General features: G+C 40.8%; 1 protein-coding gene across 2 annotated transcripts in view; it reads left to right on the forward strand.

Moving 5' to 3' along the window:
* The window catches only part of LOC137321054 (spindle assembly abnormal protein 6 homolog), a 66150-nt gene extending 40963 nt beyond the window's left edge, over positions 1–25187 (forward strand). Inside the window, exons 8-17 of one of the 2 annotated variants that reach the window (XM_067983213.1) lie at positions 6653–6844; positions 7645–7839; positions 9456–9545; positions 12218–12397; positions 12552–12633; positions 15192–15322; positions 18331–18480; positions 18918–19024; positions 22196–22302; positions 23632–25187. In XM_067983213.1, the coding sequence (XP_067839314.1) occupies positions 6653–6844; positions 7645–7839; positions 9456–9545; positions 12218–12397; positions 12552–12633; positions 15192–15322; positions 18331–18480; positions 18918–19024; positions 22196–22302; positions 23632–23726 (1329 nt within the window). In that variant the 3' untranslated portion in view covers positions 23727–25187. The remainder of the gene's footprint in view (positions 1–6652; positions 6845–7644; positions 7840–9455; positions 9546–12217; positions 12398–12551; positions 12634–15191; positions 15323–18330; positions 18481–18917; positions 19025–22195; positions 22303–23631) is intronic. The other variant, XM_067983214.1, reaches the window with a different exon arrangement.
* The last annotated feature ends 1104 nt before the right edge of the window (positions 25188–26291 follow it).

Consider the following 26291-nt stretch of genomic DNA (forward strand, 5'->3'; position numbering starts at 1 on the left):
AGTGAACCTTCTCTGAACTGTCTCCAAAGCAATTATGTCCTTTTTTAAATAAGGAGACCAAAACTGCACACAGTATTCTAGATGTGGTCTCACCAATGTCCTGTACAACTGTAGCAAAACATCTCTACTTTTATATTCCATTCCCCTTGTAACAATTGACAACATTCCATTTGCCTTCCTAATCACTTACTGTACCTGCATACTAACTTTGTGATTCATGTAGAGGACACCCAGATCCCTCTGTACCTCAGAGTTCTGCAATCTCTCTCCATTTAAATAATATACTGCTTTTCTATTCCTCCTGCCAAAGTGGACAAGTTCACATTTTCCCACATTATACTCCATCTGCCAAATTTTTGCCCACTCACTTAACCTATCTATATCCCTTTGCAGACTCCTTATGTCCTCTTCACAACTTACTTTCCTTACCTACCTTTGTGTCATCAGCAAATTTAGCAACCATACATTCGGTTCCTTCATCCAACTCATTGATATAGATTGTAAATAGTTGAGGCCCAAGCACTGATCCCTGTGGCACTCCACTCGTTACATCATGCCAACCTGAAAATGACCCATTTATGCCTACTCTCTGTTTCCTGTTAGCTAACCAATCCTTTATCCATGCTAATATGTTACCCCCTACACCATGAGCTCTTATTTTGTGTAGTAGCCTTTGATGTGGCACCTTGTCAAATGCCTTCTGGAAATCCAAGTACACCACATCCACAGGATCCCCTTTATCCATGTTGCTTGTTACTTCCTCAAAGAACTCTAATAAATTAGTCAACCACGTTTTCCCTTTCACAAAGCCATGTTGACTCTGCCTGATTGCATTGAGATTTTTTAAGTGCCCTGCTATAACCTCCTTAATAATAGATTCTAGCATTTTCCCTATGACCGATGTTAAGCTAACTGGCCTGTAGTTTCCTGCTTTCTGCCTCCCTCCTTTCTTAAATAGAGGAGTTACATTTGCTATTTTCCAATCTGATGGGATCCTTCCAGAATCTAGGGAATTTTGGAAAATTAATACCAATGCATCTTCTAGTTCTACAGCCATTTCTTTTAAGACCCTAGGATGAAGTCCATCAGGACCTGAGGACTTGTCAGGTTTTAGTTCTAATAATTTTTTCAAAACCCTTTCCCTGGTGATTGTAAATGTTTTAAGGTCCTCCCTCCCTTTCACTTCTTGATTCACAATTATTTCTGGCATGCTATTTGTATCCTCTACAGTGAAGACGGACGCAAAATATCTGTTCAATTCATCCGCCATTTCCTTATTCTCCATTATTAATTCCCCAGACTCTCACTCTAGAGGACCAACGCTCACTTTACTTACTCTTTTTTTCCTTTTTAAATACCTGTAGAAACTCTTACTATCTGTTTTTATATTTCTAGCTAGCTTTCTCTCGCACTCTAATTTCTCCCTCCTTATTATTCTTTTAGTCATTCTTTGCTGTTTTTTATATTCTGACCAATCTTCTGACCTGCCACTAATCTTCGCGGAATTGTATGCTTTTTCTTTCAATTTGACGCTATCTTTAACTTCCTTAGTTAGCCATGGATGGTACGTCCTTCCTCTAGAGTCTGTCTTTCTCACTGGAATGTATCTCCAGGATACCCACTCTTCTTCGAATAGTGCCAAGGGATCTTTTACGGCCACCTGAGCAGGAAAACAAGGCCTTGGCTTAATATCTCATCTGAAGGACGGCACTTCTTGGCATTGCAGCATTTCTTTGGTACTGCACTGGAGTTGCGGCCTAGATTATGTGCTCAAGTCTGTAGTGAGGCTCAAAACCACTACCTTCTGACTCAGAAGTGCCACCAGCTGAGCCAAGCTGACATGGATCCAAATGGAGCATATCGTAGAAATGCTAAAGCAACAATTCTGCTGCTAGGACGGTCTGGGGATCCGCTATCATATGATCCTGAAAAGATATCCAAAATGATAGTAACATACTGTATGCTGCACAATTATGTTCACAGAAGAGGAATCACCATGCTACAGGGAAGAGGAAGGTCTGAAAGGCCCTGAAGAGAACATTAATAATGATCCCCAGCCTGAAGAGTTGCCATCACTACTGGACATACAGGAAGGAAGACAAATCCAGTGACAAATAGTAAACCCATTTCAAATAAAAGTCAGCATTACTAATTACATGTTCCCAATGAACATATACATGAATATCTCAACCCATACACATTAATATCTCAACCAGCATGCATACATATCCATTCATCTGCTACAGCAAAGTACCCCAGTACAAATGAACTCTGCCAGAAGTCAAAATCCAATTTCAATCACTTATTATATGAACAATACTTGGTGTGTTGATGATTTTCTTTCACCTTCCTAGTGTTTTTCATCTGTGACAGTGTATTCTGCTGCATAAACTAGTGCTCCTGGGTGCTATCCCAGTGGGGCGAAAGATGTAGCGGCTGTCTGCTAGATGTTACTGAGTGTTTCCTGGTGCAGCGGTGGCTCTCTACCTCTTCCTGCAGGGTCATAAATGCAAATTAATCTTCTCATCTGCCTCCTTATCTTATGTTGTGGTGACTGTCCTCTTTGGCTCTGCATGGGTCATTTGAGTGGGACAGCTAAATGTGGAACCACTCTGAGTTACAGTTCCCTCATCTGTGCCTACTCCTGCCATGTCCCTGCTGCTGGGCAGTCCCTCAGCATGCCATGTGGCCTGTTTGGGTGCAGACTGCAGGTTATTGAACCTTGATGTTAAGGTACTGTTTCATTGTTTCTCCAGCACGGTGAATCAAAGCAAGACAGACTCACGGACATTGGAGCATCAGTTAATACATTTCCATAGCTGTTGAGGGGGAGGCAACCCAGAGGTGCCACAAGCTGCAGGGCAGACTTCAGTTCTGTAAAACGATCATCAAACATCACAACACAAATATGGGTAGTAGACTCATCCATACTAGCCAAAACACCTTGCAGAGTGCTTTGTGCAATTTCAAATGACTCTACGAATTGACAGTGCTTAGAAAGCAGCATTCTTTCATATGCAGGTCATAAATGGTACAGGTCAAGGAACTCTGCTGCTGAGGGTGGCCTGGAGCTAGCCCTCTGGCTCTTCTGCTCCTCTATTGCCACCTACACTTGCTCCTCCTCACTCGTGCGGTGTGTTTTACCCAATGCTCCCAGTTTTAAGTCTGATCACAATACCTTGAAGTGAATCCTGCGCTGATGCTTGCTACAGGTGGAGTGAATACCGTTTTATGCTGTGAGATAGTAGAGTCTGTATTCTCCATGCTTGCAGCTTGTGATTCCTCAGAATACCCAGTAAGCCGTGCAATGATATCAGCAACACAGCTCTTTGAAATAAATGTAATATTCCAAGACATAGTGTACCACGATGTTCTGCTGCTGCTAAGGTTGACTGAGTGAATGAAAGTTTAGGGGGGAGAAAGGCAGCATAATGAGTACTTGCTTGGTGATGTGGGATGCCCTCCAGCATGAGCCTCTCCAAAGGGCTGCACCGATTTGTGCTAGCTATTTGAAGGAACATTTCTTTCAGGTCGGTTAAGAGCTTCAGACTGAACTCCCACCGGTTGCTTGCCTCTCCCTTCTGTTATGAGTTTTTTCCTGTAAACATTAACAGTTTGAAGATACCTAACAGTACTACACAAACAGATGCCCTTCCTTGCAGAACGTGCATCAGTAAGCATACAGAATGCAAGTAGCTGTTCCTGATGACGTTGAGCCTATACTCAAAGCATCACGCATACAAAGTCCAGATGCAGCTGGAGAGATAACAGAAGGAGGCCATTCGGCCCATCAAGCCCATACTGGCTGTTTGTAAGAGCAATCCAGTTAGTCTCTTTCCCCATAGACCTGCAGATTTTTCCCTTCAAGTATTTATCCAATTCCTTTTTGAAAGCCTCAATTGAATCTGCTTCCACCACCCTTTCAGGCAGCGTATTCCAGATCATAACTACTTGCTGCGTAAAAATTTTTTTCCTTATGTCGTCTTTTGGTTCTTTTGCCAGTCACCTTTAAATCTGTGTCCTCTGGTTCTCAACCCTTCCGGTGCAGGAACAGAGAGACCTGAGGGTATGTGTGGACAAATCTTTGAAAGTGGCAGGACAGGTTAAGAAAGCGGTTAAAAATAAAAATACAGGATCCTGGGCTTTATAAATTGAGGCATAGAATACAAAAGCAAGGAAGTTATGTTGAACCTTTATAAAACACTGGTTTGGCCACAACTGGAGTATTGTGTCCAGTTCTGGGCACTGCATTTTCGGAAGGATGTGAAGGCCATAGCGAGGGTGCAGAAAAGATTTACTAGAATGGTTCGAAGGATGACTAAGATAGTAATACACTTCTTGAGGACATAGACAGGCTGGTGGACCCTTCCATCAATGGCAACAGTTTCTCTTTATTTACTTTATCTAAACCCTTCATGATTTTGAATGCTTCTATCTAGTCTCCACTCAAACTTCTCCGCTGTAAGGAGAACAACCCCAGCTTCTCCAGTCTATCCACATAACTGAAGTCCCTCATCCCTGGAACCATTCTAGTAAATCTTTTCTGCACCCTCGCTTAGACCTTCACATCCTTCCTAAAGTGTGGTGCCCAGAATTGGATGTAATACTTCAGTTGTGGCCGAACCAGTACTTTACAAAGGTTTAACATAACTTCCTTGCTTTTGTACTCTATGCCTCTACTTATATAGCCCAGGATCCCGTATGCTTTTTTAACCGTTTTCTCAACCTGTCCTGCCACCTTCAAAGATTTGTACACATATACCCCCAGGTCTCTCTGTTCCTGCACCCACTTTAGAATTATACCATTTAGTTTATATTGTGTCTCCTCGTTCTTCTTGTCAAAATATATCACTTTGCACATCTCTGCATTAAATTTCATCTGCCACGTGTTCATCCATTCCACCAGCCTGTCTTTGTCCTCCTTGAAGTCTATTACTATCCTCCTCACTGTTTACTACACTTCCAAGTTTCGAGTCATCTGCAAATTTTGAAGTTGTACCCTGTACATCCAAGTCCAAGTCATTAATATATATCAAAAAAAGCAGTGGTCCTAATACCGACCCCTGGGGAGCACCACTGTAAACCTTCCTCCAGTCTGAAAAACAATCGTTCACCACTACTCTGTTTCCTCTCACTTAGCCAATTTCGTATCCATTCTGCCACTGCCCCTTTTATTCCATGGGCTTCAATTTTGCTGACAAGCTTATTATATGGCCCTTTATCAAACGCCTTTTGAAAGTCCATATACACAACATCAACCTCATTGCCCTCATCAACCCTCTCTGTTACCTCATCAAAAAACTCAGTCAAGTTAGTTAAACATGATTTGCCTTTAACAAATCCATGCTGGCTTTCCTTTATTAATCCACACTTGTCCAAGTGACTATTAATTTTGTCCCGGATTATCTGTGGATACCCTACACACATGGTGGGCCAACACTCCCAGGTCATGGCCCAATCTGCACTGGGAGTGACGCATAATTATTTAAATAAGCAGACCTTTCAAAATCCTGTGAGATCCCCACCACATGCATTCAAGGCAAACTGCACTCATGTGCTTCTGGGTGTGCCATGGTGCACCCCAAGCAGAAAATCAGCCCTTGTATCTTGTTTGCAAAAGAGTGTACTACTTGAATTGCTCTTTTCTCTGGTTAAACTGGTTTTCAATCTGACTAAAGATGATGCTGTAGAATGTGTTTTTAAAAAATACAAGATAGTCAATTTATTTAATAAATTAAATAAGCCTTGTCTCTTCCTGGAAGAGGGGGAAGCGAAGTTTCCACTTGTATCACATAGGGTATTTAATCATCCAATCAACTGGATTTCTAAAAATAGCTGTTCTTTGTCTGGAGGGAAACAGGCCAGGGTTGAATAGTAGAGATGTGACGACGGATGAATCTGGAGTTTTGGTTGATTACCTTTGGGATGAGGGAGTATTGGTGTAGAACTTTCATCAGGAGATTAAGTGGGTAGGGTACAGTCCGTGATAGGGTAAATTGTACCAAGTCTGTGGAAGGACCAAATGGAGGGGGAATGTATTGGGCTGCCCTCTGGTTGGTGTTGGTCCTCCCTCTCATAAGCCATCAGAAAATGTTTCCCTTTGTCTGCTCTTTCGCCTCCATCCCCTAGTTCCATTCTACCTGTATATAATTGCAAGTTGCTGTTGTTGACATGGAATGTTGTGTATGAGTTCTGAGTTTTTTTGACCTATTGTAAAAGTAGCAGTAATTCCAATTGTGTCCGACAGCAGTGTCCTTTTTTGTCACTGGCTTAAGGAAGAGTAACAGGGGACGGATAAAATGCAAAATATTTTTAGGACAATTCTTACGGCAGGTTAAGACTAATATATACCAGGATTTTGAAATTTTGTGTTCGGAGTGTACTTGTGTTTTTTCTTTCCTCAGAAATATACAGTTTAAATTTTTTTTCCTATAGCACAAAATTGGGCCATGGATAATATCGCAAAAATTTAAATAATTCAAAAAGTAGCTTAGATGCTATGAGGACTGTAGGTTTCTTTGGAAGGATAAGCTAGATGGGCCAAACTGACTCCCTGTACTTGTCTTTGTGATTTATAAATATGAACTGTCTTATGTTGTTCTCTCCACCCCCCAGCCCTCACTGTTATTGACTCTTTTACCTCTCTTCTTAGGCTCGAACACAGTACCACCATCAATGGGAGCAGCAGAAGAAGGACACAGAGGCAGCACACAGTCAAACAGTACAGCACTTGGAGAGCAGGCTAGCTGAAATGGAAGTTATCAACAAGGATCTCACAGAAAGAAAATACAAATCTGAATCTTCAATACGAGAGTTGAAAGCCAAAGTGTCTGGCATGGAAGAGGTTGACAAAACCTTTTTAATAGTTTTAAGTTTTATATGTGTCCATATTCTCAATGTTTACAATTTTAAAGTTTTTTTTAAAAAAAAACAAATGCAGTAACTTTACAAAACTATTGCTGTTCAGACCACGGCCATTTAATAGTTAAGTAAAGCAGTTTACTCAATGGCATTGCCATGTAGCACTGAGCCATATTGACTAGGAATGTCTAGATTTACGAACATACGAATTAAGAACAGGAGTAGGCCATTCGGCCCCTTGAGCCTGCTCTGCCATTTGATAAGATCGTGGCTGATCTAATTGTGACCTCAACCCTACTTTCCTGTCTACCTACTATAACCTTTGACTCCCTTGTTAATCAGGAATCTATCTAACTCAGCCGTCAAAAATATTCAATGACCCTGCCTCCACCGCTCTCTGGGGAAGGGAGTTCCACAGACTCACGACCCTCTGAGAGAAAAAATTTCTCCTCATCTCCTTCTTAAATGGGAGACCCCTTATTTTTAAAGTGTGGCCCCCAGTTCTAGTCTCTCCCACAATGGGAAACATCTTCTCAGCATCTACCCCTTCTAGTCCCCTCAGGATCTTATATGTTTCAATAAGATCACCTCTCATTTGATCCTTGGTCTGCACTGAGTCAAAGGATCTCAGCTGCGGAGGTGATAGAGGTGCTATCGTTGGCTTCAGCACCCCCATCAACTATATATATTTCCCGTGCCTTCTAAGTTTTTTATTGTTTGTACTTTTTTCCTGTTAAAATGAAGGTTTCATTTTATTTGCCCTTTTTGTTGTTTGGTATTCAGGAGTGTCAAAGGTCAAAACAGGAAGTCCTTTCACTGAGGAGAGAAAACGCCACACTGGATGCGGAGTGCCATGAGAAAGAGAAACTACTGAATCAGCTGCGAACAAGGACTGCTGTCCTGGAACAGGAAGTCAAAGATAAAGAGCAAATGGTTACAAGGACAACAGAAGTCTTTGAAAGTACACAGGAGCACAAGGTATTGAAAATTCACATGAAATCTGTTGAAGTTTTCAATTGCTTAATCAAGTAGAGCAGAGATGCACTGTCAAGCTGTAATGAGGTATTCTGCATGATACATCAGGGCCTATTTAGGGCCCATTCTGCACTACAACGATGTTGAGACTTTACTTTCTCAGGTGCACAAGTGACATGAAGAAAAGATGTCCACTTTTATATTACTGATACTTAGAATTCTTCTATTGGAGACTATATAGTGATCTTCAGTTAATGTCTCAAATTCTTGTGAAATGCTACGTATTATCTGGAAGGTATAGCTCACACACCAAAGTTCAGAAATAGTTTTAGGAATATTAAATTCAAAAGATAATCTTTAATCCAACCACAGATGAAGATTTAGTTCTGAACAGTGATGGTAAATTATTATTTCTATCTTTGTGCCACACATTCCAGCTATGCTTCCCCAGTGATTTGCTGATTAAAGCAGTGAGTAGTTGAGAGCCATATAGACTAGTAAAGTCCCAGATATGATACCCAGTCCGTGTTAAGTTAGATAATCTCAGCTGGAATGGTGATAGAGTGCTATAGTTGCCTTCAGCATCCATAGACTAGGAATGGGAACATTAATTATGGTGGCTGCTCCTGATCTCACTCCAGTGATTCTAGCTGGAGAATTGTGTATGTACATGTGTGTGTGTATATGGACATCACATGAAGACAGGCTCCTCTGTGATACCTCCCACAGCTGAATAGCCTGCTATTATTCCCTGCCCAGATTCACGAATAAAGACTAGTCACTTAGGTGACAACCAGTGCCCATTGAACCACACCCCAGAAAGGATTCATTGTCTACGGGGAGGGAGGAGAGGAATAAATTAGTAATAAAGGGCAGTAGAGGGAAAAAATGGTCCAGGTACTTTCTCACACAGATAGAATGTAGAAGTAATGAAGCAACTGGCTATTCTTGGGCCTGCTATTTTCATGTATTACTTTTCTCATTTAGGTTAAAAAAAATCGTATGTTGTGCTTTTGCAGAAGAAAATGAAACTGAATATTTGTAACAGAAAATGTTGGCTTTAATTCAGGTTTAATCAACAAAACAATTTTGGAAGAAGCAAATGAGTACTTGAAGTTATAAATGCTTCACTCTCCACAAACTATAATGCCAAAAGCAATAGCTGGACATTATAGTGCCTCCTCCTCCATGGAACATAGAACATGGAACATCTTCCAGCTGTCTGTATGTGATCAGATGACTGAAGTTGCTGTCCATACTGATGCTGCCTGTCTGTATGGAGAGAAGATGAAATGTTTCCTGTGTCTGCATGTCACATTAAAACTGCTGGATGTTGATGGTGAAATTTCGGTATTTTATTGGGTATAATCCTAAAATCAAAAGGCTTGCATATTCTTCGTTACTCCCATTGTCTCTTCATTGAGTTGTTTGCTCATTTAATTCAAAATGTGCTGCTTTTAGACCTCATAGTTTGCTTATCTATTGTCTTACTGTTGTTTAGGTGTGTGTAAGGTTTGCAAAGTGTAAAAAGAACTTATAAGAGCAGAACAGAGTGGAGGATTTTACAAGATGATTCAAGAGTTATTTCTTTAATACAAGTGATACACATTTATTTGCAGAAAAACCTAGAAGAGAGCCTGGAACAAAGACAACAGCAAATGGGAAAGCTGGAAGCTACTATAAAGTCTCTTTCAGAAGAATTATTAAAGGTAACTAATTAGACTTTTTGTTATGCTAACAATCCCAACCTGGCAGCACTTGCCTCAAATCCATCTTGGATAAATTTAAGTAGTTTAGAACAAAAAAGACTAAATATTGTTGGCCTACTGTGCAACAAGTTTGAGGTTTTTTTAAAAGTCCTTTAGTTTGTTTAAGAATGTTTCCTCTTCTTTCCCCGCCCCCAAATTTTCTCCCCTTTTCTCTCCTCCTTCTCAAGGTGGTAGCTTTTATTAGTTTACGGTTCCACAGATACCCTTCTGATAGATTGCTGGTGGCCATTCTTTGTGTGTGAGTCTAGACAATGAGTCCCAACAAGCTGCTCATCCATGTAGGATATCACAGCCAATGTCAATTGTGTCCTCAGCTGATGTCTACATATGAGCACTTCCAGCACGTGTGACTGGATAGCAATTAGAAGTGGGGACCCTAACTGATTTTTTTTGCTTCCCTGGCTAAGATTAGCTAACTCAGTGCAGAATGGGATTTGAACCTGTATTCACCAATATTCTGCTCACCGATGCTCAGTTTGGGTTCTGCCAGGACCACTCTGCCTCCGACCTCATTACAGCCTTGGTTCAAAAATGGAAACAAGCTGAATTCCAGATATGAGATGAGAGTGACTGTCCTTGGCATCAAGGCAACATTTGACTGAGTGTGGCACCAAGGAGCCCTCGTAAATCTGAAGTCAATGGGGATCCGGGCCAATCTCTTCAGTGACTGGAGTCATACCTGGCACAAAGAAAGATGGTTGTAGTAATTGGAGGCCATTCATCTCTACCCTAGGATATCGCTGCAGGAGTCCTAGGCCCAACTATCTTCAGCTGCGTCATCAATGACCTTCCCTCCATCATAAGGTCAGAAGTGGGGCTGTTCGCTGTTGATTGTACATGTTCGGGTCCATTTGCAGTTCCTCAGATAATGAAGTAGTCTATTCCCGCATGCAGCAAGACCTGGACAACATCCAGGCTTTGGCTGATAAGCAACATTCGCGCCACAAAGTGCCAGGCAATGAGCATCTCTAACAAGAGAGAGCATAACCACCTCCCCACGGCATTCAATGGCATTACCATTACCGAATCCCTCACCATCCAACATTCTGTGGGTCACCATGGACCAGCCCCATAAATACTCATCTGCTTGTAAATGTTTTGGGAGGGTACCATAGAACCATAGAAAAGATACAGCACAGAAGGGGGCCATTTGGCCCATCATGTCCGTGCCGGCTCGAAGAACAACCAGGTGCCCATTCTAATCGCACCTTCCAGCACCCGGTTCGTAGCCCTGCAGCTTACAGCAATTTAGGTGCTGGTCCAGGTACTTTTTAAAAGAGTTGAGGGTCCCTGCCTCTACCACCAATTCGGGCAGCGAATTCCATACATCCACCACCCTCTGGGTAAAAAGGTTTTTCCTCATGTCCCCTCTAATCCTTCCGTCAGTCAGCTTAAATCTATGTCCCCTAGTTCTTGAACTCTGCTAGGGGAAACAGGTACTTCCTGTCTACTCTTTCTGGGCCCCTCATAATTTTGTACACCTCAATCAAGTCACCCCTCAGCCTCCTCTGCTCCAAGGAAAACAGTAGGTGGGCACTCCGCCTCTGGTATAGCCTGATCTGCCTAACATTCCTCCATTGGTCCTTTTCTGATTCCTGCAAAAGTCGTAAGTAAAAGGGGATTCCCATTGGGAAACCCACTGCCTGAATATTCTGAACACAGTTGGTACAAAGCTCCCTGACCAGCTAGGTGAAAACAGAAAAGAAACAAAAAAAAAGGTGTAGGTTCAGAAATAGCCTCAAAATCTTAGTACAATCTTACTTTCAGACTCTTTAAATGTACTTCCCTTAAACAGTACATCCTAGCAGCCTTGGATGTTCATTTTACATGGGTGGGTAGATGACTCAATGCTATAGCAGCATAAATGCTGGGAAATTACATGGACATTTGATTAACATTACTGGGGCCTAATTTTAGTTGCAAATTGGTTGCTGCTTCTGGCAGCTGTACAGAATCCAGCTGGAAAATTGAATGGGGTGCTAAATGAGCGAAAATATGGCATAACTGATTTCCTTCCATTTTTCCAATCAGTAAAGCCAACTTTATGCCTGCTAATTGGGCGTAACTGGATATTTACCTGAGTAAATTCAGAATAAAGGCAGACCTTTTCTGGATTTTGTTTAATCCGCATTTTCGTGAATTCAGAGGTACTGCCATTATAGGTGTTGGCTGACTGCACTTGAATTTTTAAAGGTGAATTATGATGTTTGCAAGCCCGCTTGCTTCTGTCCTGCATCATTACAATGGCACCTGCATATATAGGTTTAAAAAATATCCAGGCCTGGGAAGAATGTGTGAGGGTGAAGAAAGTTCCCTGGTATTTTTGTGTAAGGTTTTTTGAACTGTCAAGGTAAGACAAGCCTGTTAACCAGTTGAAGAGCAGCCAGGACAAAAGCCTATATTGGAGCCCCAGTGTCCATTGCAGTGCCCCAGAATCATTACATTTTTGACACACGATTGAGGCAAAACAAAAAATATCACAAGTTCAAGTTAATAAAAAATGCAGAATCTTCACTATGTTAGCAAACTTTTTTTTTAAGGTTCATTAAAATGAATTTTAATTTGAAGTGATTATTGGAATTTAATTAACATGTGATTATGTTTTGGTGTAGGCCAATGAAATCATTAAAAAGCTGCAGGGAGACATGAAAAAACTGATGGAAAAAATCAAACTGAAAAATACTGTTACGATGCAACAAGAAAAACTTATAGGAGAAACGGCACAAATACTCCAGAAGGAGCAACAAGAACTAAAAGAAGTTCAACAGGCTCTGAGACAAAAGGAAGAGGAGGTAAGGAATCACATCGTTATGATCTATAAAAAAAATTTTTGTTGAGTTTTGAAGAGGTGGGGGGGGGGGGGGGGTGGTGGAAGAAAGAGAAAGTTTATTTGAAAATGAGTTTTGTTTTTAAAAAAAAGCTGGTACTTTTTAAAATCTCTTTTAGGTTCGTAAGTTGCAAGAGCAGCTTGATGCCACAGTCGAAAAACTGGAAGAAAGCAAGCAGCTTCTAAAGACAAATGAAAATGGTTAGTATTTGGAGCAAGAATATTATAACAACAACAACTTGCATTTATATAGCGGCTTTAACGTAGTAAAACATCCCAAGGTGCTTCACAGCAACGTTATCAAACAAAACTTCATACCGAGCCATAAAGGAGATATTAGGACAGGTGACCAAAAGCTTGGTCAAAGAGATAATATTTTATAAAAGGTGAAATCTTTTTGTACGCTTGTAGAAATGAGATGTGGTGGTCAGTTTTGAGAGGCTGTACTCCAGATACAGAATCTTACTCAGCAGGAGCGTAGATTGGGGGGTTAGGGTTTTACAATTATATTGCCTTCCATAAGAAATATATGCAAAAACTAGATGAAAAAGGGAAAGGAAGGATAAGTTGAAATAGACACAAGAAATGAATCAAGGTGTAGGTGTTTTTGCTGATGTGAAAATATAGGAGAGCTTGTTTCAAAGGTGTCAGCCAAAATGGATAGATTTCCTCTACCAGTAACTTTTCAGGTTTGATACACTGAGAGTTTTGGTGACAACCAGCAATTAATGAGGAATGAAGTGATGCAGAGAAAGATGCTATAGTCTAGTCTTACTGGGATCAGCTGTTCAAGTTTTTGGATGTGACCCAGAAAATGCTGCTGTTCCTGAAAAGCTTCATTTTAAAAAGAACTAATAAAAGCCATTGGAAGACATGGGAATGAGACGTTGGGCTCAATTTTAAAATTGAAAAACGGGTGGGTTGGGGGCGGTGGGGGGGGCATTGAAAATTGCCACCATTTCAGACCTGCCCATTTCCGGTTTTCACCAGGGCGGGTGAGCAACCCGCTCCCAGAAGGCAGGTTGGGCCTTAAAACCTTTCGAGGAGGCTTCGGGCCTCCATTTTTCTGGACTTCCTGATTTTAACCCCGGGGGGCTGGGAGTCCTAGGCCTTCTGCTTTACGCCTCGTGAAAGGAGATGAGAAGGCCTGAGACTAACAGGTAGGTGCCTATGAAGGCACAGCTTGTGGGCGCGGAGGAGCAGGAGTGCTTCCCCTAGACCCAACAAGCCTACCTGCACCGACCCCAGAATGACCGCGGACACCCTACCCCCGATCGTGGACCTCCGCGATGACCCCCGATCCCTCCCCCCATGATTAACGGCCCCCGTGCCCACCTTTGGCGCCGTGCCCTCCCCCCCCCCCCCCAGCCCCAACCATACAAACAAAGACTTACCTGCAGACTTACCTCAACACGTCCTCTCCCTGGCTGGTCTCCTATCCGACTACTGAGACCAGTCTGTCGATCAGGCCGGTCAGTCGGACAGGAAAAATAAAAGACGTCCTTACGTCTAAATCGTAAGGGACGTCCGGGGAACCCGGCTCGGTTTTAAAATTGAGCCGATTGTGTTTTGTGAAATGGTACACTTTACCAGTTACTACTGAAAATAGTGCCGTTTCAGTAGTAAACTGAAATGCACAATACTCTAAGCTCACCCTGATTAAAGATGGTTTTACTGCTTCAACTGCCATTCATGGGGAGATCAGAGTGAAAATGTTCCAGATAACTAGTTTGGTGGAGGAGAGGGGAGGAAGGAAAGAGCTTTCAAACTATAAGCTCCATTTATCATAGTAGGTGCAGTTCAGGAGGAGGCCATTCAGCCTATTGTGCCTATGACAACTCTTTGAAATTAGTCCCCTTCCCTGCTCTTTCCACATAGCCCTGTAAATTTTTTCTCTTCAAGAATTTATCTAATTCCCATTTCTGAGTTACTATTGAATCTGCTTCCATCACCCTTTCAGGCAGTGCATTCCAGTTCATTACAATTCCCTGCGTAAAAAAATGTTACCTCATGGCGCCTCGGGCTCTTTTGCCGATCACCTTAAATTTGGTTACTGACCCTTCTCCCACTGGAAACAGGGTTTACTCTATCAAAACCCTTTATGATCTTGAACACCTCTATCAAATCTCCCCTTAACCTTCTCTGTTCTAAGGAGGACAACCCCAGCTTCTCCAGTCTCTCCACATAACTGAAGTCCCTCATCCCTGGTACTATTCTAGTAAGTCTCACCCTCGCTAAGGCCTTGACATCCTTCCTAAAGTGCGGTGCCCAGAATTGAACACAATACTCCAGCTGAGGCCTAACCAGTGTTTTATAAAGGTTTAGCATAACTTCCTTGGTTTTATACTCTGCCTCTATTAATAAAGCCCAGGATCCCTTATGCTTTTTTAACAGCCTTCTCAACTTGTCCTGCCACCTTCAAAGATTTGTGTATGTGCACCCCCAGATCTCTCTATTCCTGCACCCCCTTTAAAATTGTACCATTTAATTTATATTGCCTCGCCTCGCCTCACTCTTCCTACCAAAATGCATCACTTCACATTTCTCTGCGTTAAATTTTATCTGCCCATTTCACCAGTCTGTCTATGTCCTCCTGAAGGTTGTTATTATCCTCCACATTGCTTACTACATTTCCGAGTTTCGTGTCATCTGCAAGCTTTGAAATTACACCCTCTATACCCAAGTCCAAGTTATTAATATATATTAAGATTTTTAATAACTTTCAAATATTTTAATATACTGCTATTTATCTTATACAGTAATATCCTGGTTGAATAAACAACTGAATGAAAATAAATTAGCAGCACTGCAAGAGACTCCAGGCTCATTTGACCCATCAACAATATCTAGTAGCAATCTGTCCAGGCCTGGGGGTATGCAAAGCAGTCTGGTAAGTGAACTACTAATTGTGACCAGAGTAATGTATATAATATAAGTGAACTGATAAAATTGTTTTTATAATCTCTAGTCAATGTATTTTCAGGTGCAAGGTAGTGGGGAGATGGGAGCAGCGAGTATCCTTCTTTAATTGTTGGTTGAAAACATAAGAAATAGGAACAGGAGTAGGCCATACGGCCCCTCGAGCCTGCTCCACCATTCAATAAGATCATGGCTGATCTTCAACCTCAACTCCACTTTCTCGCCTGATTCCCATATCCCTTGATTTCCCTTAGAGTCCATAAATCTATCTATCTCAGCCTTGAATATACTCAACGACTCAGCATCCACAGCCCTCTGGGGTAGAGAATTCCAAAGATTCACAACCCTCTGAGTGAAGATATTCCTCCTCATCTCAGTCTTAAATGGCCGACCTCTTATCCTGAAACTATGCCCCCTAGTTCTATAGTCTCCAGCTGGGGGAAACAACCTCTCAGCGTCTACCCTGTCAAGCCCCATCAGAATCTTATACGTTTCAATGAGATGACCTCTCGTTCTTCTAAACTCCAGAGAATATAGGCCCATCTTACTCAATCTCTCATCACAGGACAACCCTCTTATCCCAGGAATCAATCTAGTAAACCTTTGTTGCACCCCCTCTAAGGCAAGTATATCCTTCCTTAGATAAGGAGACCAAAACTGATGAAAGTTGGAGTTTTTTTTTAACCTTACCTGCATTTCCATTGGAGCATTAATAGAATGATGCAACAAAGAAGGAGGCCATTCGGCCCATTGTGTCTGTGCCGGCTCTTTAAAAGAGCTATCCTATTATTCCCACTCCCTGGTTCTTTCCCCATAGCCCTGCAAATTTTTTCCCTTCAAGTATTTATCCAATTCCCCTTTGAAAGTTATTATTGAATCTGCTTCCACCACCCTTTCCGGCAGTGCATTCCAGATCATAGCAACTCACTGTGTAAAAACATTTCTCCTCATCTCGCTTCTGGTTCTTTTGCCAATTATCTCAAATCTGTGTCCTCTGGTTACCGACCCTTCTGCCGCTGGAAACAGTTCCTCCTTATTTACTCTATCAAAACCCTTCATGATTTTGAACACCTCCATTAAATCTCCCCTTAACCTTCTCTGCTCTAAGGAGAACAATCAAAGTTCCCAGAGGCAAAGCTGTAGGGTCTTTCTGCAACACTCAGTGCCCCTAATTTTTTTTTAAATGAGTGAATGAAAAGACCATTAATGTTAATCATAATTATTTGATTTTTAAAGGATTCTGATGAAAGAAGCACCCTCTTTAAATACATGATATAGCATAGATGACAAGGCACAAATAGCGGCCAAACGCAGGTAGATTATGTTTTTGCAATATTAATGATTTATAAATTTCCATGCATAGTTTAATTTCATTTTAAAAACTTTATCAGGCAGGCAGTTGTTAGGTACAGGCTGCACACACCGTAGTGTCATACGTTTTGATTTCACATGAAAAAGACACAATTCTCCCATATCAATGTATCATCAGGACAGGGAGGTTCACAGACAAAAAAAACAATTGTGACAGTTTAAATGAAACATTTATTTGTCTTCCGCTTTGGAGGGAGGCGTAAATCTTGAGCGTAAGCACTGGCAGAGATGTATCGGGATGTGGTCAAATAAAAAGAAAGTATGAAATGTAGACCTGGCCAGTCTCAAACAAAACAGAGGCCATAAACTATAAGAGGGAATGTTTGCTGCTGTTATGCTTGATATTTTGCAATGCAAGACTTTTATTTCCAATTATTATTAAAGTGTCAGTTTGGTTCAGTGGAAGCATTCTTATCTCCTGAGTCAACATGTTTATTCCATGAGCACAAAATAGAAGATGCCAGGACTCTTCACCCCTTTACGTTGCCCAAAGATTCCCAGGGCTTCCCCATAGATGGATTGCTGCACCTGCGATAGGTGCAGGCAATAAACTAGGCAAGTGGAGGCATTCTGAGCCCTCCCACCTCATTTTCCCATTGTTCACTGCAGGTTGGGGGCAGGCTTACTTTGAGAGGATCTAGAAGATGTGGGCCCACCCAGCCCCTCTCTGATGGGAGATGGGCTGGCAGCAAACACTCGACCAAAGATAATCACTTTTTCCCAATGCAGGTATATAACCAGGGATTGACACTGGAGGCTTTCTGAGGTTCTTGGACAGCAGCCAGAAGGATCTGATAATGTCAGCCATTGCCGCTCTCTCAGGCCTGCAGCAATAGCTGACTTTCCTCTTCACTTCCTGCTGCTAGATTCTGACAGAGGGTGAATCTGTACCAGGGGAGCATCTAGGAAATTTAAACGTACAGTTTACAACTCGTTTGTTTAAAGTGCCTGTGGGCAGTGTAGTGCTCAGCCGATTAACTTGTGAGCACAATTCAGTGGACTACATAAAGATCTTGCTGGTAATTGGTAGGAAGTGTGCTTAGTCTTCACTTTGCACTCCCAGGTACCCCTTTGCCACCAATTTGAGCACAGAACCAGTTAATGTAACTAGGGATGATAGTCTCTAATGGAGTTTACGCTCATGGGCAGCCCTCTGTCACAAATGCTAATATAGAGCAAAATCCATGTTGAACAAGCACTTAGCTGTGTGTCTCTCATTGAATTAACTCCAGGCCAGTGGGTAAACTAGCTCCTATGTGGTCCTTTCAATTTGCCCCAGCAGAAAACTGCCAGATCTTTGAAAGCTCATTAATGAGCAGCACTAGATTTTTTTTTTTTAAAAAGTTTTTGAATCTAATTGGTTGCCATTTGGGGGGGGGGGGTGGCATGGAAAATGGGGTGTGCCACAGAGCAGGAAAACTGTGGTTTCAGGTTATTTTCCCAGTTTTCTGTCTCCGTGGTCATTACTGTTAAACTGCAGCGGAAAACAGCGCTCTTTTTTGGGATGTGTAAAAGTGTATTTATACCATATGTTAACATAATTGCTGCTGAATTTTTTAATAAAGGTCCTTCAATGCTAATATTTTGCTGTTGCTTTTCCTTTTGCAGCAAGCTTTGTTGCATCCTCCTTTCTCTGTCTTGATGCCACAGCCTGTCTCTTCTGCTTCGCCTTCAGATAATTACTCTAAGAGCTTTGTTTCTACTGTACGAATGAATACTCCACCCCTGAGGCCTGGTGTATCAGGACATGGTCTTCAGGCAGGCTTGATTTTAAATTTATTTTTATTGTTCATACTTTTCTATCATTTTGATTTAAACTTAAATGTTTTGGAATTCACAAAATTTTTAAAACCTGACTGAAAAGATACTTTTTAAATTAGCTTGCATATATAAATTCAGGACATTTGATGCAAACCACACCTAAGTGTTTTGCTAATTATCTGGAGCGGTGTTGTAATGATTACACATTTGAATATCAAATGTTTTAAAATGTGGTTTGTAGATGTTGAACAGTAATTTTCATTTGCACGTTTGAAATTATTTGCTAGATGTCTGTGCACTTGGGGTTCTACTCATCTATTAATAGTGATATTATTTTGTAGCTGGTACAGTTTTACTGAAAACAGAACCAAAGTCACTTTATTAATCAGTAAAACTATGATGTATGACAAGAGCGTCTCGCATAACTCTTCTAGGTGCACTTCAGTCCTCTGCAGCTAAATCCTAGCAGCACTCCTGCATCTGAACTTAAATCAGGTCCTTCAGCTTCAACGCCAACAGTAATGGCTGCCTCTTCTCAGAGGTATGTATTGATTCCAGCAACATTAGCAATGTAGCACAATTGATGCACTTAATATCAGTCTTGTTTTCAAATGCCACAACCAGTATTCCATATTTCCAGTTTCATGTAGTGAGGTTATCTCATACTGTTTAGATTTAGCTTCTGTGTGAAATTAGAGGTGGGTATCCTGATGCAAACTAATTTTTTTGAGAATTTGCAAATTTAAAATATGAATGTAATATTGAAGTCCAATATTTAAAGTGCCAGAACAGTAAATAACTTGGATTGTAGTTCTTAAATACTGGGAAGCTCGATAGCATTGTGGTCCTTATTCACCTCCAATGCTAACAGCTCAGAAAAAGCTCTTTTTCTGAAGTGTGCTGTTTTGTATTGTGGGAAGTTGTTTTCTGCATGATTTTGGAGTTGCTCGGCCTGATTCCTTCCCCCTTCTCTCGCTGCTATAGTGGCTTTGTCCACTTCTTCACATCCTCCAGGCTGTTCCAATGCCTGCTCTACTCTACAATCCTCCCTCCCCTGTAAAGTAGTGTTAAGCAATTACCTAGTCGTTCACTTTTGTCTCCTGACACTATAGCCAAGTTGGAAAACTCGTTGTGGGCATGGACACACATCCTGCAAATCTCTGGCAATGTGTTCTTTTTTTAAAAAGGACAGACGTGTCAGATCCCAATGTGGACCAAATTTTGGGATATTCAGAAATAAGTCCCAAATGGTGCAAATGTGAATGACACTTTTGGGCTGCATTAGATACTCTTGGTCAGCAGCCCTTGCTTGCTCCCATCACCTCTTGGCTGCTTCAATGGCTGCTTTCTTTCCATCTCATAGCCATTCCACCCACCTCGCACAGAGCTAAACAGGAGAAAGGCGCAAGAAAAAGGGATGAGAGCACGAGAAGCAGAAATGGGAGTAAAGCAGGAGAGAGGGGAACAGAAAAGTAGAAGAGAGAGGGAGAGAAACAAAAGACAGCAAGAGAAGTAGAAGAGATCAAAGGAGGCAAACAAACCATTAAAAAAAGTAAGAGAAAGCAAATGACCAGAAAAGGATAGAGAGTGAGCCAGAAAAGAATGAAACAAAAGGGAAGAAAAGAAAGACACAGGAGAAGGAGACAGGCAGGGCAGAAAGTGACAGGCAGAAGGGTGAGAGGAGAAAGTCAGACAGACAGGCAGAAGGGTGGAAGGAGAGAGAGAGGCAGAAGGACGGCAGGGCAAGAGGAGAACGAGAGAGAGAGAGAGAGAAGGTGGGGGGAGATACAGGAGGGGATAGGGACAGACAAGGGAAGAAGAGAGGGACAAAAGGGAAGTTGGAGAGATGGAGATGAGAAGGAAGAGAGACTATTGTGTTTTGTTTAGTTTGAGTTTTTAGTTTGTTTCTCATCATTTTCTTCTAACTGACAGTAATATTTGATTTTGCAAACTGGAGAAACCATTCTGCTTTTTTTTAAAGCACTTAACCATAATCCTGTTCTTTTCTTTGGCCTGATCATGAAACTCTGACATTCCTAAAAGGGTTTAACCTTTAGAACCTTTGTTGACTGAAACCAGTTTTTCTATAAATGCGTAGATTGTCCCGGTTCATTTCAATGTAATTACCTAACTAGGAGTGTTGCTAGGCGGTAACACGTAAAGAGGTTTGGCTTACCTCCAGATGTCATCTGAGCCTTCTCAAGATGTGTTGGTGCTTGAAAATAAACCTGTTTATGGGCTGATCTAGGTAGTGCATGCAGGAGTACTTGTATTTATATTTTAAAGTTGAGCTGTAATTTCACTGATAGCATGCATCCACCACTGTGTTACTCTGCTCAGACTGTACTGGTAATAGACTTTTCTTCACTGAATGTTACAAGTAAGCAAATTTGGTGCTTCGCAACTATATACTTGAAAGGACAAGAATAAGCTTAATTGAAGTACAATGCTGAAAGATCCACAATTTAACATTTAAAAAAAAACTTGGTTCAAGGATTTTCTTATAGGGTTAGAGGCAAATGCAACTCTCAGCATGGTAGTGAACATACAGACCACCAAGAACCATGATTCAAAATCTGGGTTATGCTGAGTAAGCTAATCGCAGCCAGTGCAGCATTTAGGACTCTTAACCTGACCTCAGTGCTCCTGGAGTTAGAGAAGGAAGCATATAGAGGGGACTGTTCCTGCTCCTTGTCATTATCCAGTGACCGCTACTGTAAAATGCATGTGTATGGATATCAGATCACAAGATCAGGCAGCCTGCCAATACACTGTGTCTAGGCTCATGCATGACGAATTGGCGAGGTATAGAGTGCTGCCCGCATCTGTGGAATCAGCAAGAGTTAGCATCTTGAGAGAAATTGAAAGAAAATTTAGAGAGAGAAAAGGGACAGTAGTAGTTATTAACCTATATGAGGCCATATTTAAAAGAGTAACTGTATCCCAATGCTAATACATAAAAGGTGGAGAAAAACAATGCCTTAGCTACCCCTATGTTCCAGTGGAATGTATAAATAAGCTAAGCCCTGTTCTAAACCTGTGGGGGGACATACAAGGTAAATCTTATCAGAGATTCATCTTACTAAGGTTTTAACTTCTGTGCAGACTACAATAGAATTTTTGGCTAGGACCAGGAAAAAGTTTGTGAACTAACTTCAGCTATAAAATATGCTCAGGCTCTATTCTGGGTGATTGGGTACATTATTTGAAGTGTTAATTATGCCAATTGGTGTGCAGAGTGTTTTTTTAAAATGGTTTAAAAAGATAAGCATTTGAAATTAAAGAACTTGGTTTAATTGTTATTGTAAAACGGATGAGAAAATTATAGAGGATTTGGCACTGGCTTTGAGCTTGACAGGCTCATTGTAAAATTCTGTACAGTGGAACTCGTGAGAGCTTATTTGCTGGGATAAAATGTCGCTATCAGGAGATAACTGGCTAAATAGAGGGAACAGGTTAGTTTGTATTTAGCTAGTCAGTTCACCGTGGAATTGTTCCATTTTCAACACAAGTTCAAAGGCTGTAATCTAAAGATAGTACACTCAACTTCCTCCAATCTGCAAAATGTAATATTTGGTTCTACCTGCACTTTGTAAAAATAGAATTTGTTTTAGATAACATTTTATAACCTCCTGAGTTAACCCTTCAGTCAGTCTGTGGTTTGAACAATTCCATCAGTCATTTAATTAGAAATACTTCTTGTTCATTGCAGTGAACCGGTTGGCTTGGACCTGAAATACCTACAAAAGAGGGAATGTGGTAAACCAATTTTGTCTCGAGGGGCATCACTGCAGAAGGCATCATATCCATCTATTACAGGTAATAAAATAGTTGGACTAGGTCAAACGTGTGCATATATTTTACAGTTTGTTTCCATTTCTGAATATTAAAAAAAAAAATTGTGATAGCTGGTAATGTTGAAATTTGTATGAAATGCATTTTCCTCTTTCATTTTTGCTTTAAAAAAATCAATCCTTTAATAAAAGCATACAGTTTACTTTAAATTCAAAGTTACGTAATTCAAATTATTTGATAATTAGAATTTTTTTAGTGCAAAGAAAATTGAATTATCAGGAGTAGACTGTAATCTACAGATATAATCCAACCAATCTTTGACTTGCTTTCATCTGATTCTGTTTAATGTTGAACACAAAGTTATAATGTGCGTTATAGTGTCCATGAAATTTGTAAAATGTAAGCAAGCGCCTACAAATAAGGGCCCGCAGTATATCTCTGTCTCTGCATCAAGAGCTAAATGCAAGAGTAATTCTTTGTAGGATGTGAGAGGAGTTTGATGTGATGTGCCCTTCAATTTTCCCTCCCTGTGGAGATGCACGTATCCTCTGCTCAATGTCATTCCCGACAGTGTGGCTGAGATTAGCAGAAACCCATATACCATTCCATGGCACGGTGCATTAAGATGCCAGGGCTCAATGCTTCTTCCCTTCACAGTCTGTCTTTATTTCTCTGCCCCACCTACTCCTATGTTACAGGAAAACTGTATTTACGTCATTTTCCTAGGTCATCCACAATAAATAGGCTATGCAGCTAAATCTGATCTATCTTCGACCCACAGGTGAATCAAACTGAAACAGAGGTTATCTTGAGAAAACAAGTGGCTCTAGCATGTCAACTAAGTTTTCTCTGGAAGCAGCAAGGTTCATAATTAGCTTTTGTTTGTCTTATCATCCTGTCCTAAACCAAGTCCTGCTCACCTATCTCCCTGTCCTTGATATCTGTATTGGTATCCCATTGCACTAAATTTAAAATCTTTGTCCTCGTCTTTAAATCCTCCATGGTGTCGTGCCCCCTAATGTTTGCAATCTGAAACATCTTGACCTGACTCTGGCCTCCAGTGCATCACTTCACTATTGGCAATAGAGCCTTCACCTGCATGAGTTTCTCTCCCTCTCTTTATATCTTTTGGACCAAGCATTTGGTCATGAATCTTAACCTCTCCTTTCCTAGCTATCTATGAAGCAGCTGCAACAGTCCTGGCAATGATAGGGTGGGATGTCAAGATATTGTGTTAATAAATTTTCTTCAGATAGGCTTTGGGAATGAGATAGTTGATCATTTTTAACCATCAAATATAACTGCTTTCTTCCCTCTTTCCACCCCCACCTCCACACTGTTCTGATGTTTTAGTGCCAACACGACCACCAGTGCCAAAGCAAGGAAATCCACCACCAGCGATGTCTGCCTACTTCCCAGGACAACAGCCTAGACTCCCTGCATCATGAAGAAAGAGGCAGTAACAAAGCCTCTCAACCTAGATCATAGTCATGAAAGGAGACAGCAGTTGCGAGAAAGGAATTTCCTCTTTTTTTAAAAAAAGGAGGGGCCTCCTGAACATATCACTGCAGGCAGTGCAGTGATACATTTAGGCCTCTGTGTCCTTCAGTAGGAAATTACTGAACTGGGCAGTGATAATTAGCATAAACCCAGGTGCTTATGCAAACTGCCAGAATACACTCTATTGCCATTTTCAAAATATTAATTTACATACAAATATAATCTTCATTTTAGGGGAAGTCTCCTTCTGCACAGGAAGCAGCAGTATACCAAAGTACATGTGGTAGGGTCAGGCGTCTATATTGTGTGCCTTACAGATTACAAGAATGGTGTGGATGATAAAATGATCTGAAAGAGATAATTTGGAGCAGTCAAGATGTGTGTTTCAGGGCATAAATCTTGGGTATTTTGTAACCATGCAGAAGGCAGCCAATATTCTTCATGAAGAAATGGAGGCTTTATTCCCTCTGTCCCCTCCTCCCCCAACACACACACTTCTGAATATGTCCTGCTATTTAAAATTAGTGTTCCTGTAACTACAAACTTTTAGGAGGTAAAACTCTCAGCATACTTCAGTTGATACAGTGACAATATTTGTCCATTATGTTGTCAGCATTGCCCAGTATCTTTGGCACACCTCTTGTCTTTTGGTTTTGTTTTGCTCAAATTATGCTGTCTCTATCATAGGTCTTTATCTTTACCTGGGATCGCATGTATGATTTCTATTGATATTTAACAGAAGAAAGCTGTTTCTCGATGTTCAGCTGTCTTAACAAGCTAGTTGAAAGTGTACTGTTTGCCCTTTTTAGGCATCAAAATGAAGACATATATCTACTAACTGAAACTAGTCTTCAAACACACTTATTATTGGAACCTCACAGTAATTCAGTATATGCAGTCAGTATTACAACACAGGAATGGGCCGGCCCTGCCAAACACTGCAGGGAATACAGAATTGTTGATGTTTAGCACTGGAGGGGAAAACAGCACATTCTGTCTTACTAGTAGGACAGTAGTTATGTATTTTTATATCTGCAAAATAAATTTGATAGTTGCATACTAATGAAATTTGAATGCATTTTGTCTGATGAAAGTGCACCTCAGAAATATTAAGTGCTGTTATTTACTGTGCCCTATCAAATTATTTGCCTGAAAGTATGAACTTTCTGCAACTTATCTGTGTAGTTCTGAATGATATCACTTCAATAATATAATTGCATCAGGGATTTTAAAGCACATCAAATGTACAGAACTGGCACTACATTCCCTAGTGTGCTGTAACTAGTAATTTATGACATCCATTGTACTGAATATATGTCAATGTACAAATTGTAACATATTTTGTATTTAAAATGAGTGTTGCATACATATTTTGACTGAATAAAATATATGTACTTTTGCAGAAGAAATTGTGAGCCTACAGTTTTTTTAATGTTAAAGTTTGCTCAGATGTGCAATGAATAAGCATAGCTGGAATATGAAGCATAGTAGTTTGTATGGAGTTACAACACATTCATATATCTTTTGATTTCAATAGAGAAGAAATTAGTTATGGTACAGATGCCAAGTCTTTTCTAGCATGAAAGATATTAGAGGCAGAAGACATTAAGGTTATTTAAAATAAAATTACATGCTATAATAGCAGAGTTCATGTACTAGAAGGAGGGGTGAACAATGAGATAAATGGCCACCTGTCATTCCTGAATTTTCTTGTGTTTTCACATTCTCCTTTCCCAAGGCTGACCCTGACTGAATATGCTTCTATAGGTAAAGGCAATCCTCCTATACATTGCATCTAAGTGACTATTCTTCATATTTCAGCCTAGAGAGCGAGTTATTGGACTGCAGACTAGCCCAATCCTAGACTCACCCAACATCTACGTGCACTTTCCACTGATAGGACTGAGAATCCTAGTTAACCTTTTTTCCTTTCCAGCCTAGGGGTACTGAAGCAAATGTTAATGACCCAACGGCTGCCCTGCTTTTTTTAAAAAAAAAGTTCTTGTTTAGGGGTATTTTATTGCTTCAAATTGCTAAATTTAAATCACAGAACCGGTTCACTGTGAGTACTTTCCACAGTCTGCATTCAGCAATAATAAAGCTGGAAAAGACTCCAAACCCATTCTGTACATGTATTACCCAGGTCTTCAGCCAAACCCCTTTTTTCTTATTGACTGGCATAAACCAGGTAATAGAACAAGTTAATATTTAACATAATTTACCAAACTGCTCTACAAATATGTGGCTATTCCACTGTGACCACAAACTTGCAGTGAACCACCTGGATTTCTTGTATGTTCTAACAAGCTCAACACTATCCATCACCATTGAATTTTCAACTCATGGAAGGCAAAGACATAGGAAATGATTGCACTAAAATAATGAAAAATTGCCTTGCAATGATCGTGATTTATTTAGAAATAAATGTGAAGATGCTTTTGAACTTTATCACTGCAATTGCATTTTTAATTTCCATCAACCTCAGAGTTGAAACTGAAGATGGGACAGGACAG

Source organism: Heptranchias perlo, chromosome 4, assembly GCF_035084215.1.
Source record: "Heptranchias perlo isolate sHepPer1 chromosome 4, sHepPer1.hap1, whole genome shotgun sequence".
NCBI lineage: Eukaryota > Metazoa > Chordata > Chondrichthyes > Hexanchiformes > Hexanchidae > Heptranchias > Heptranchias perlo.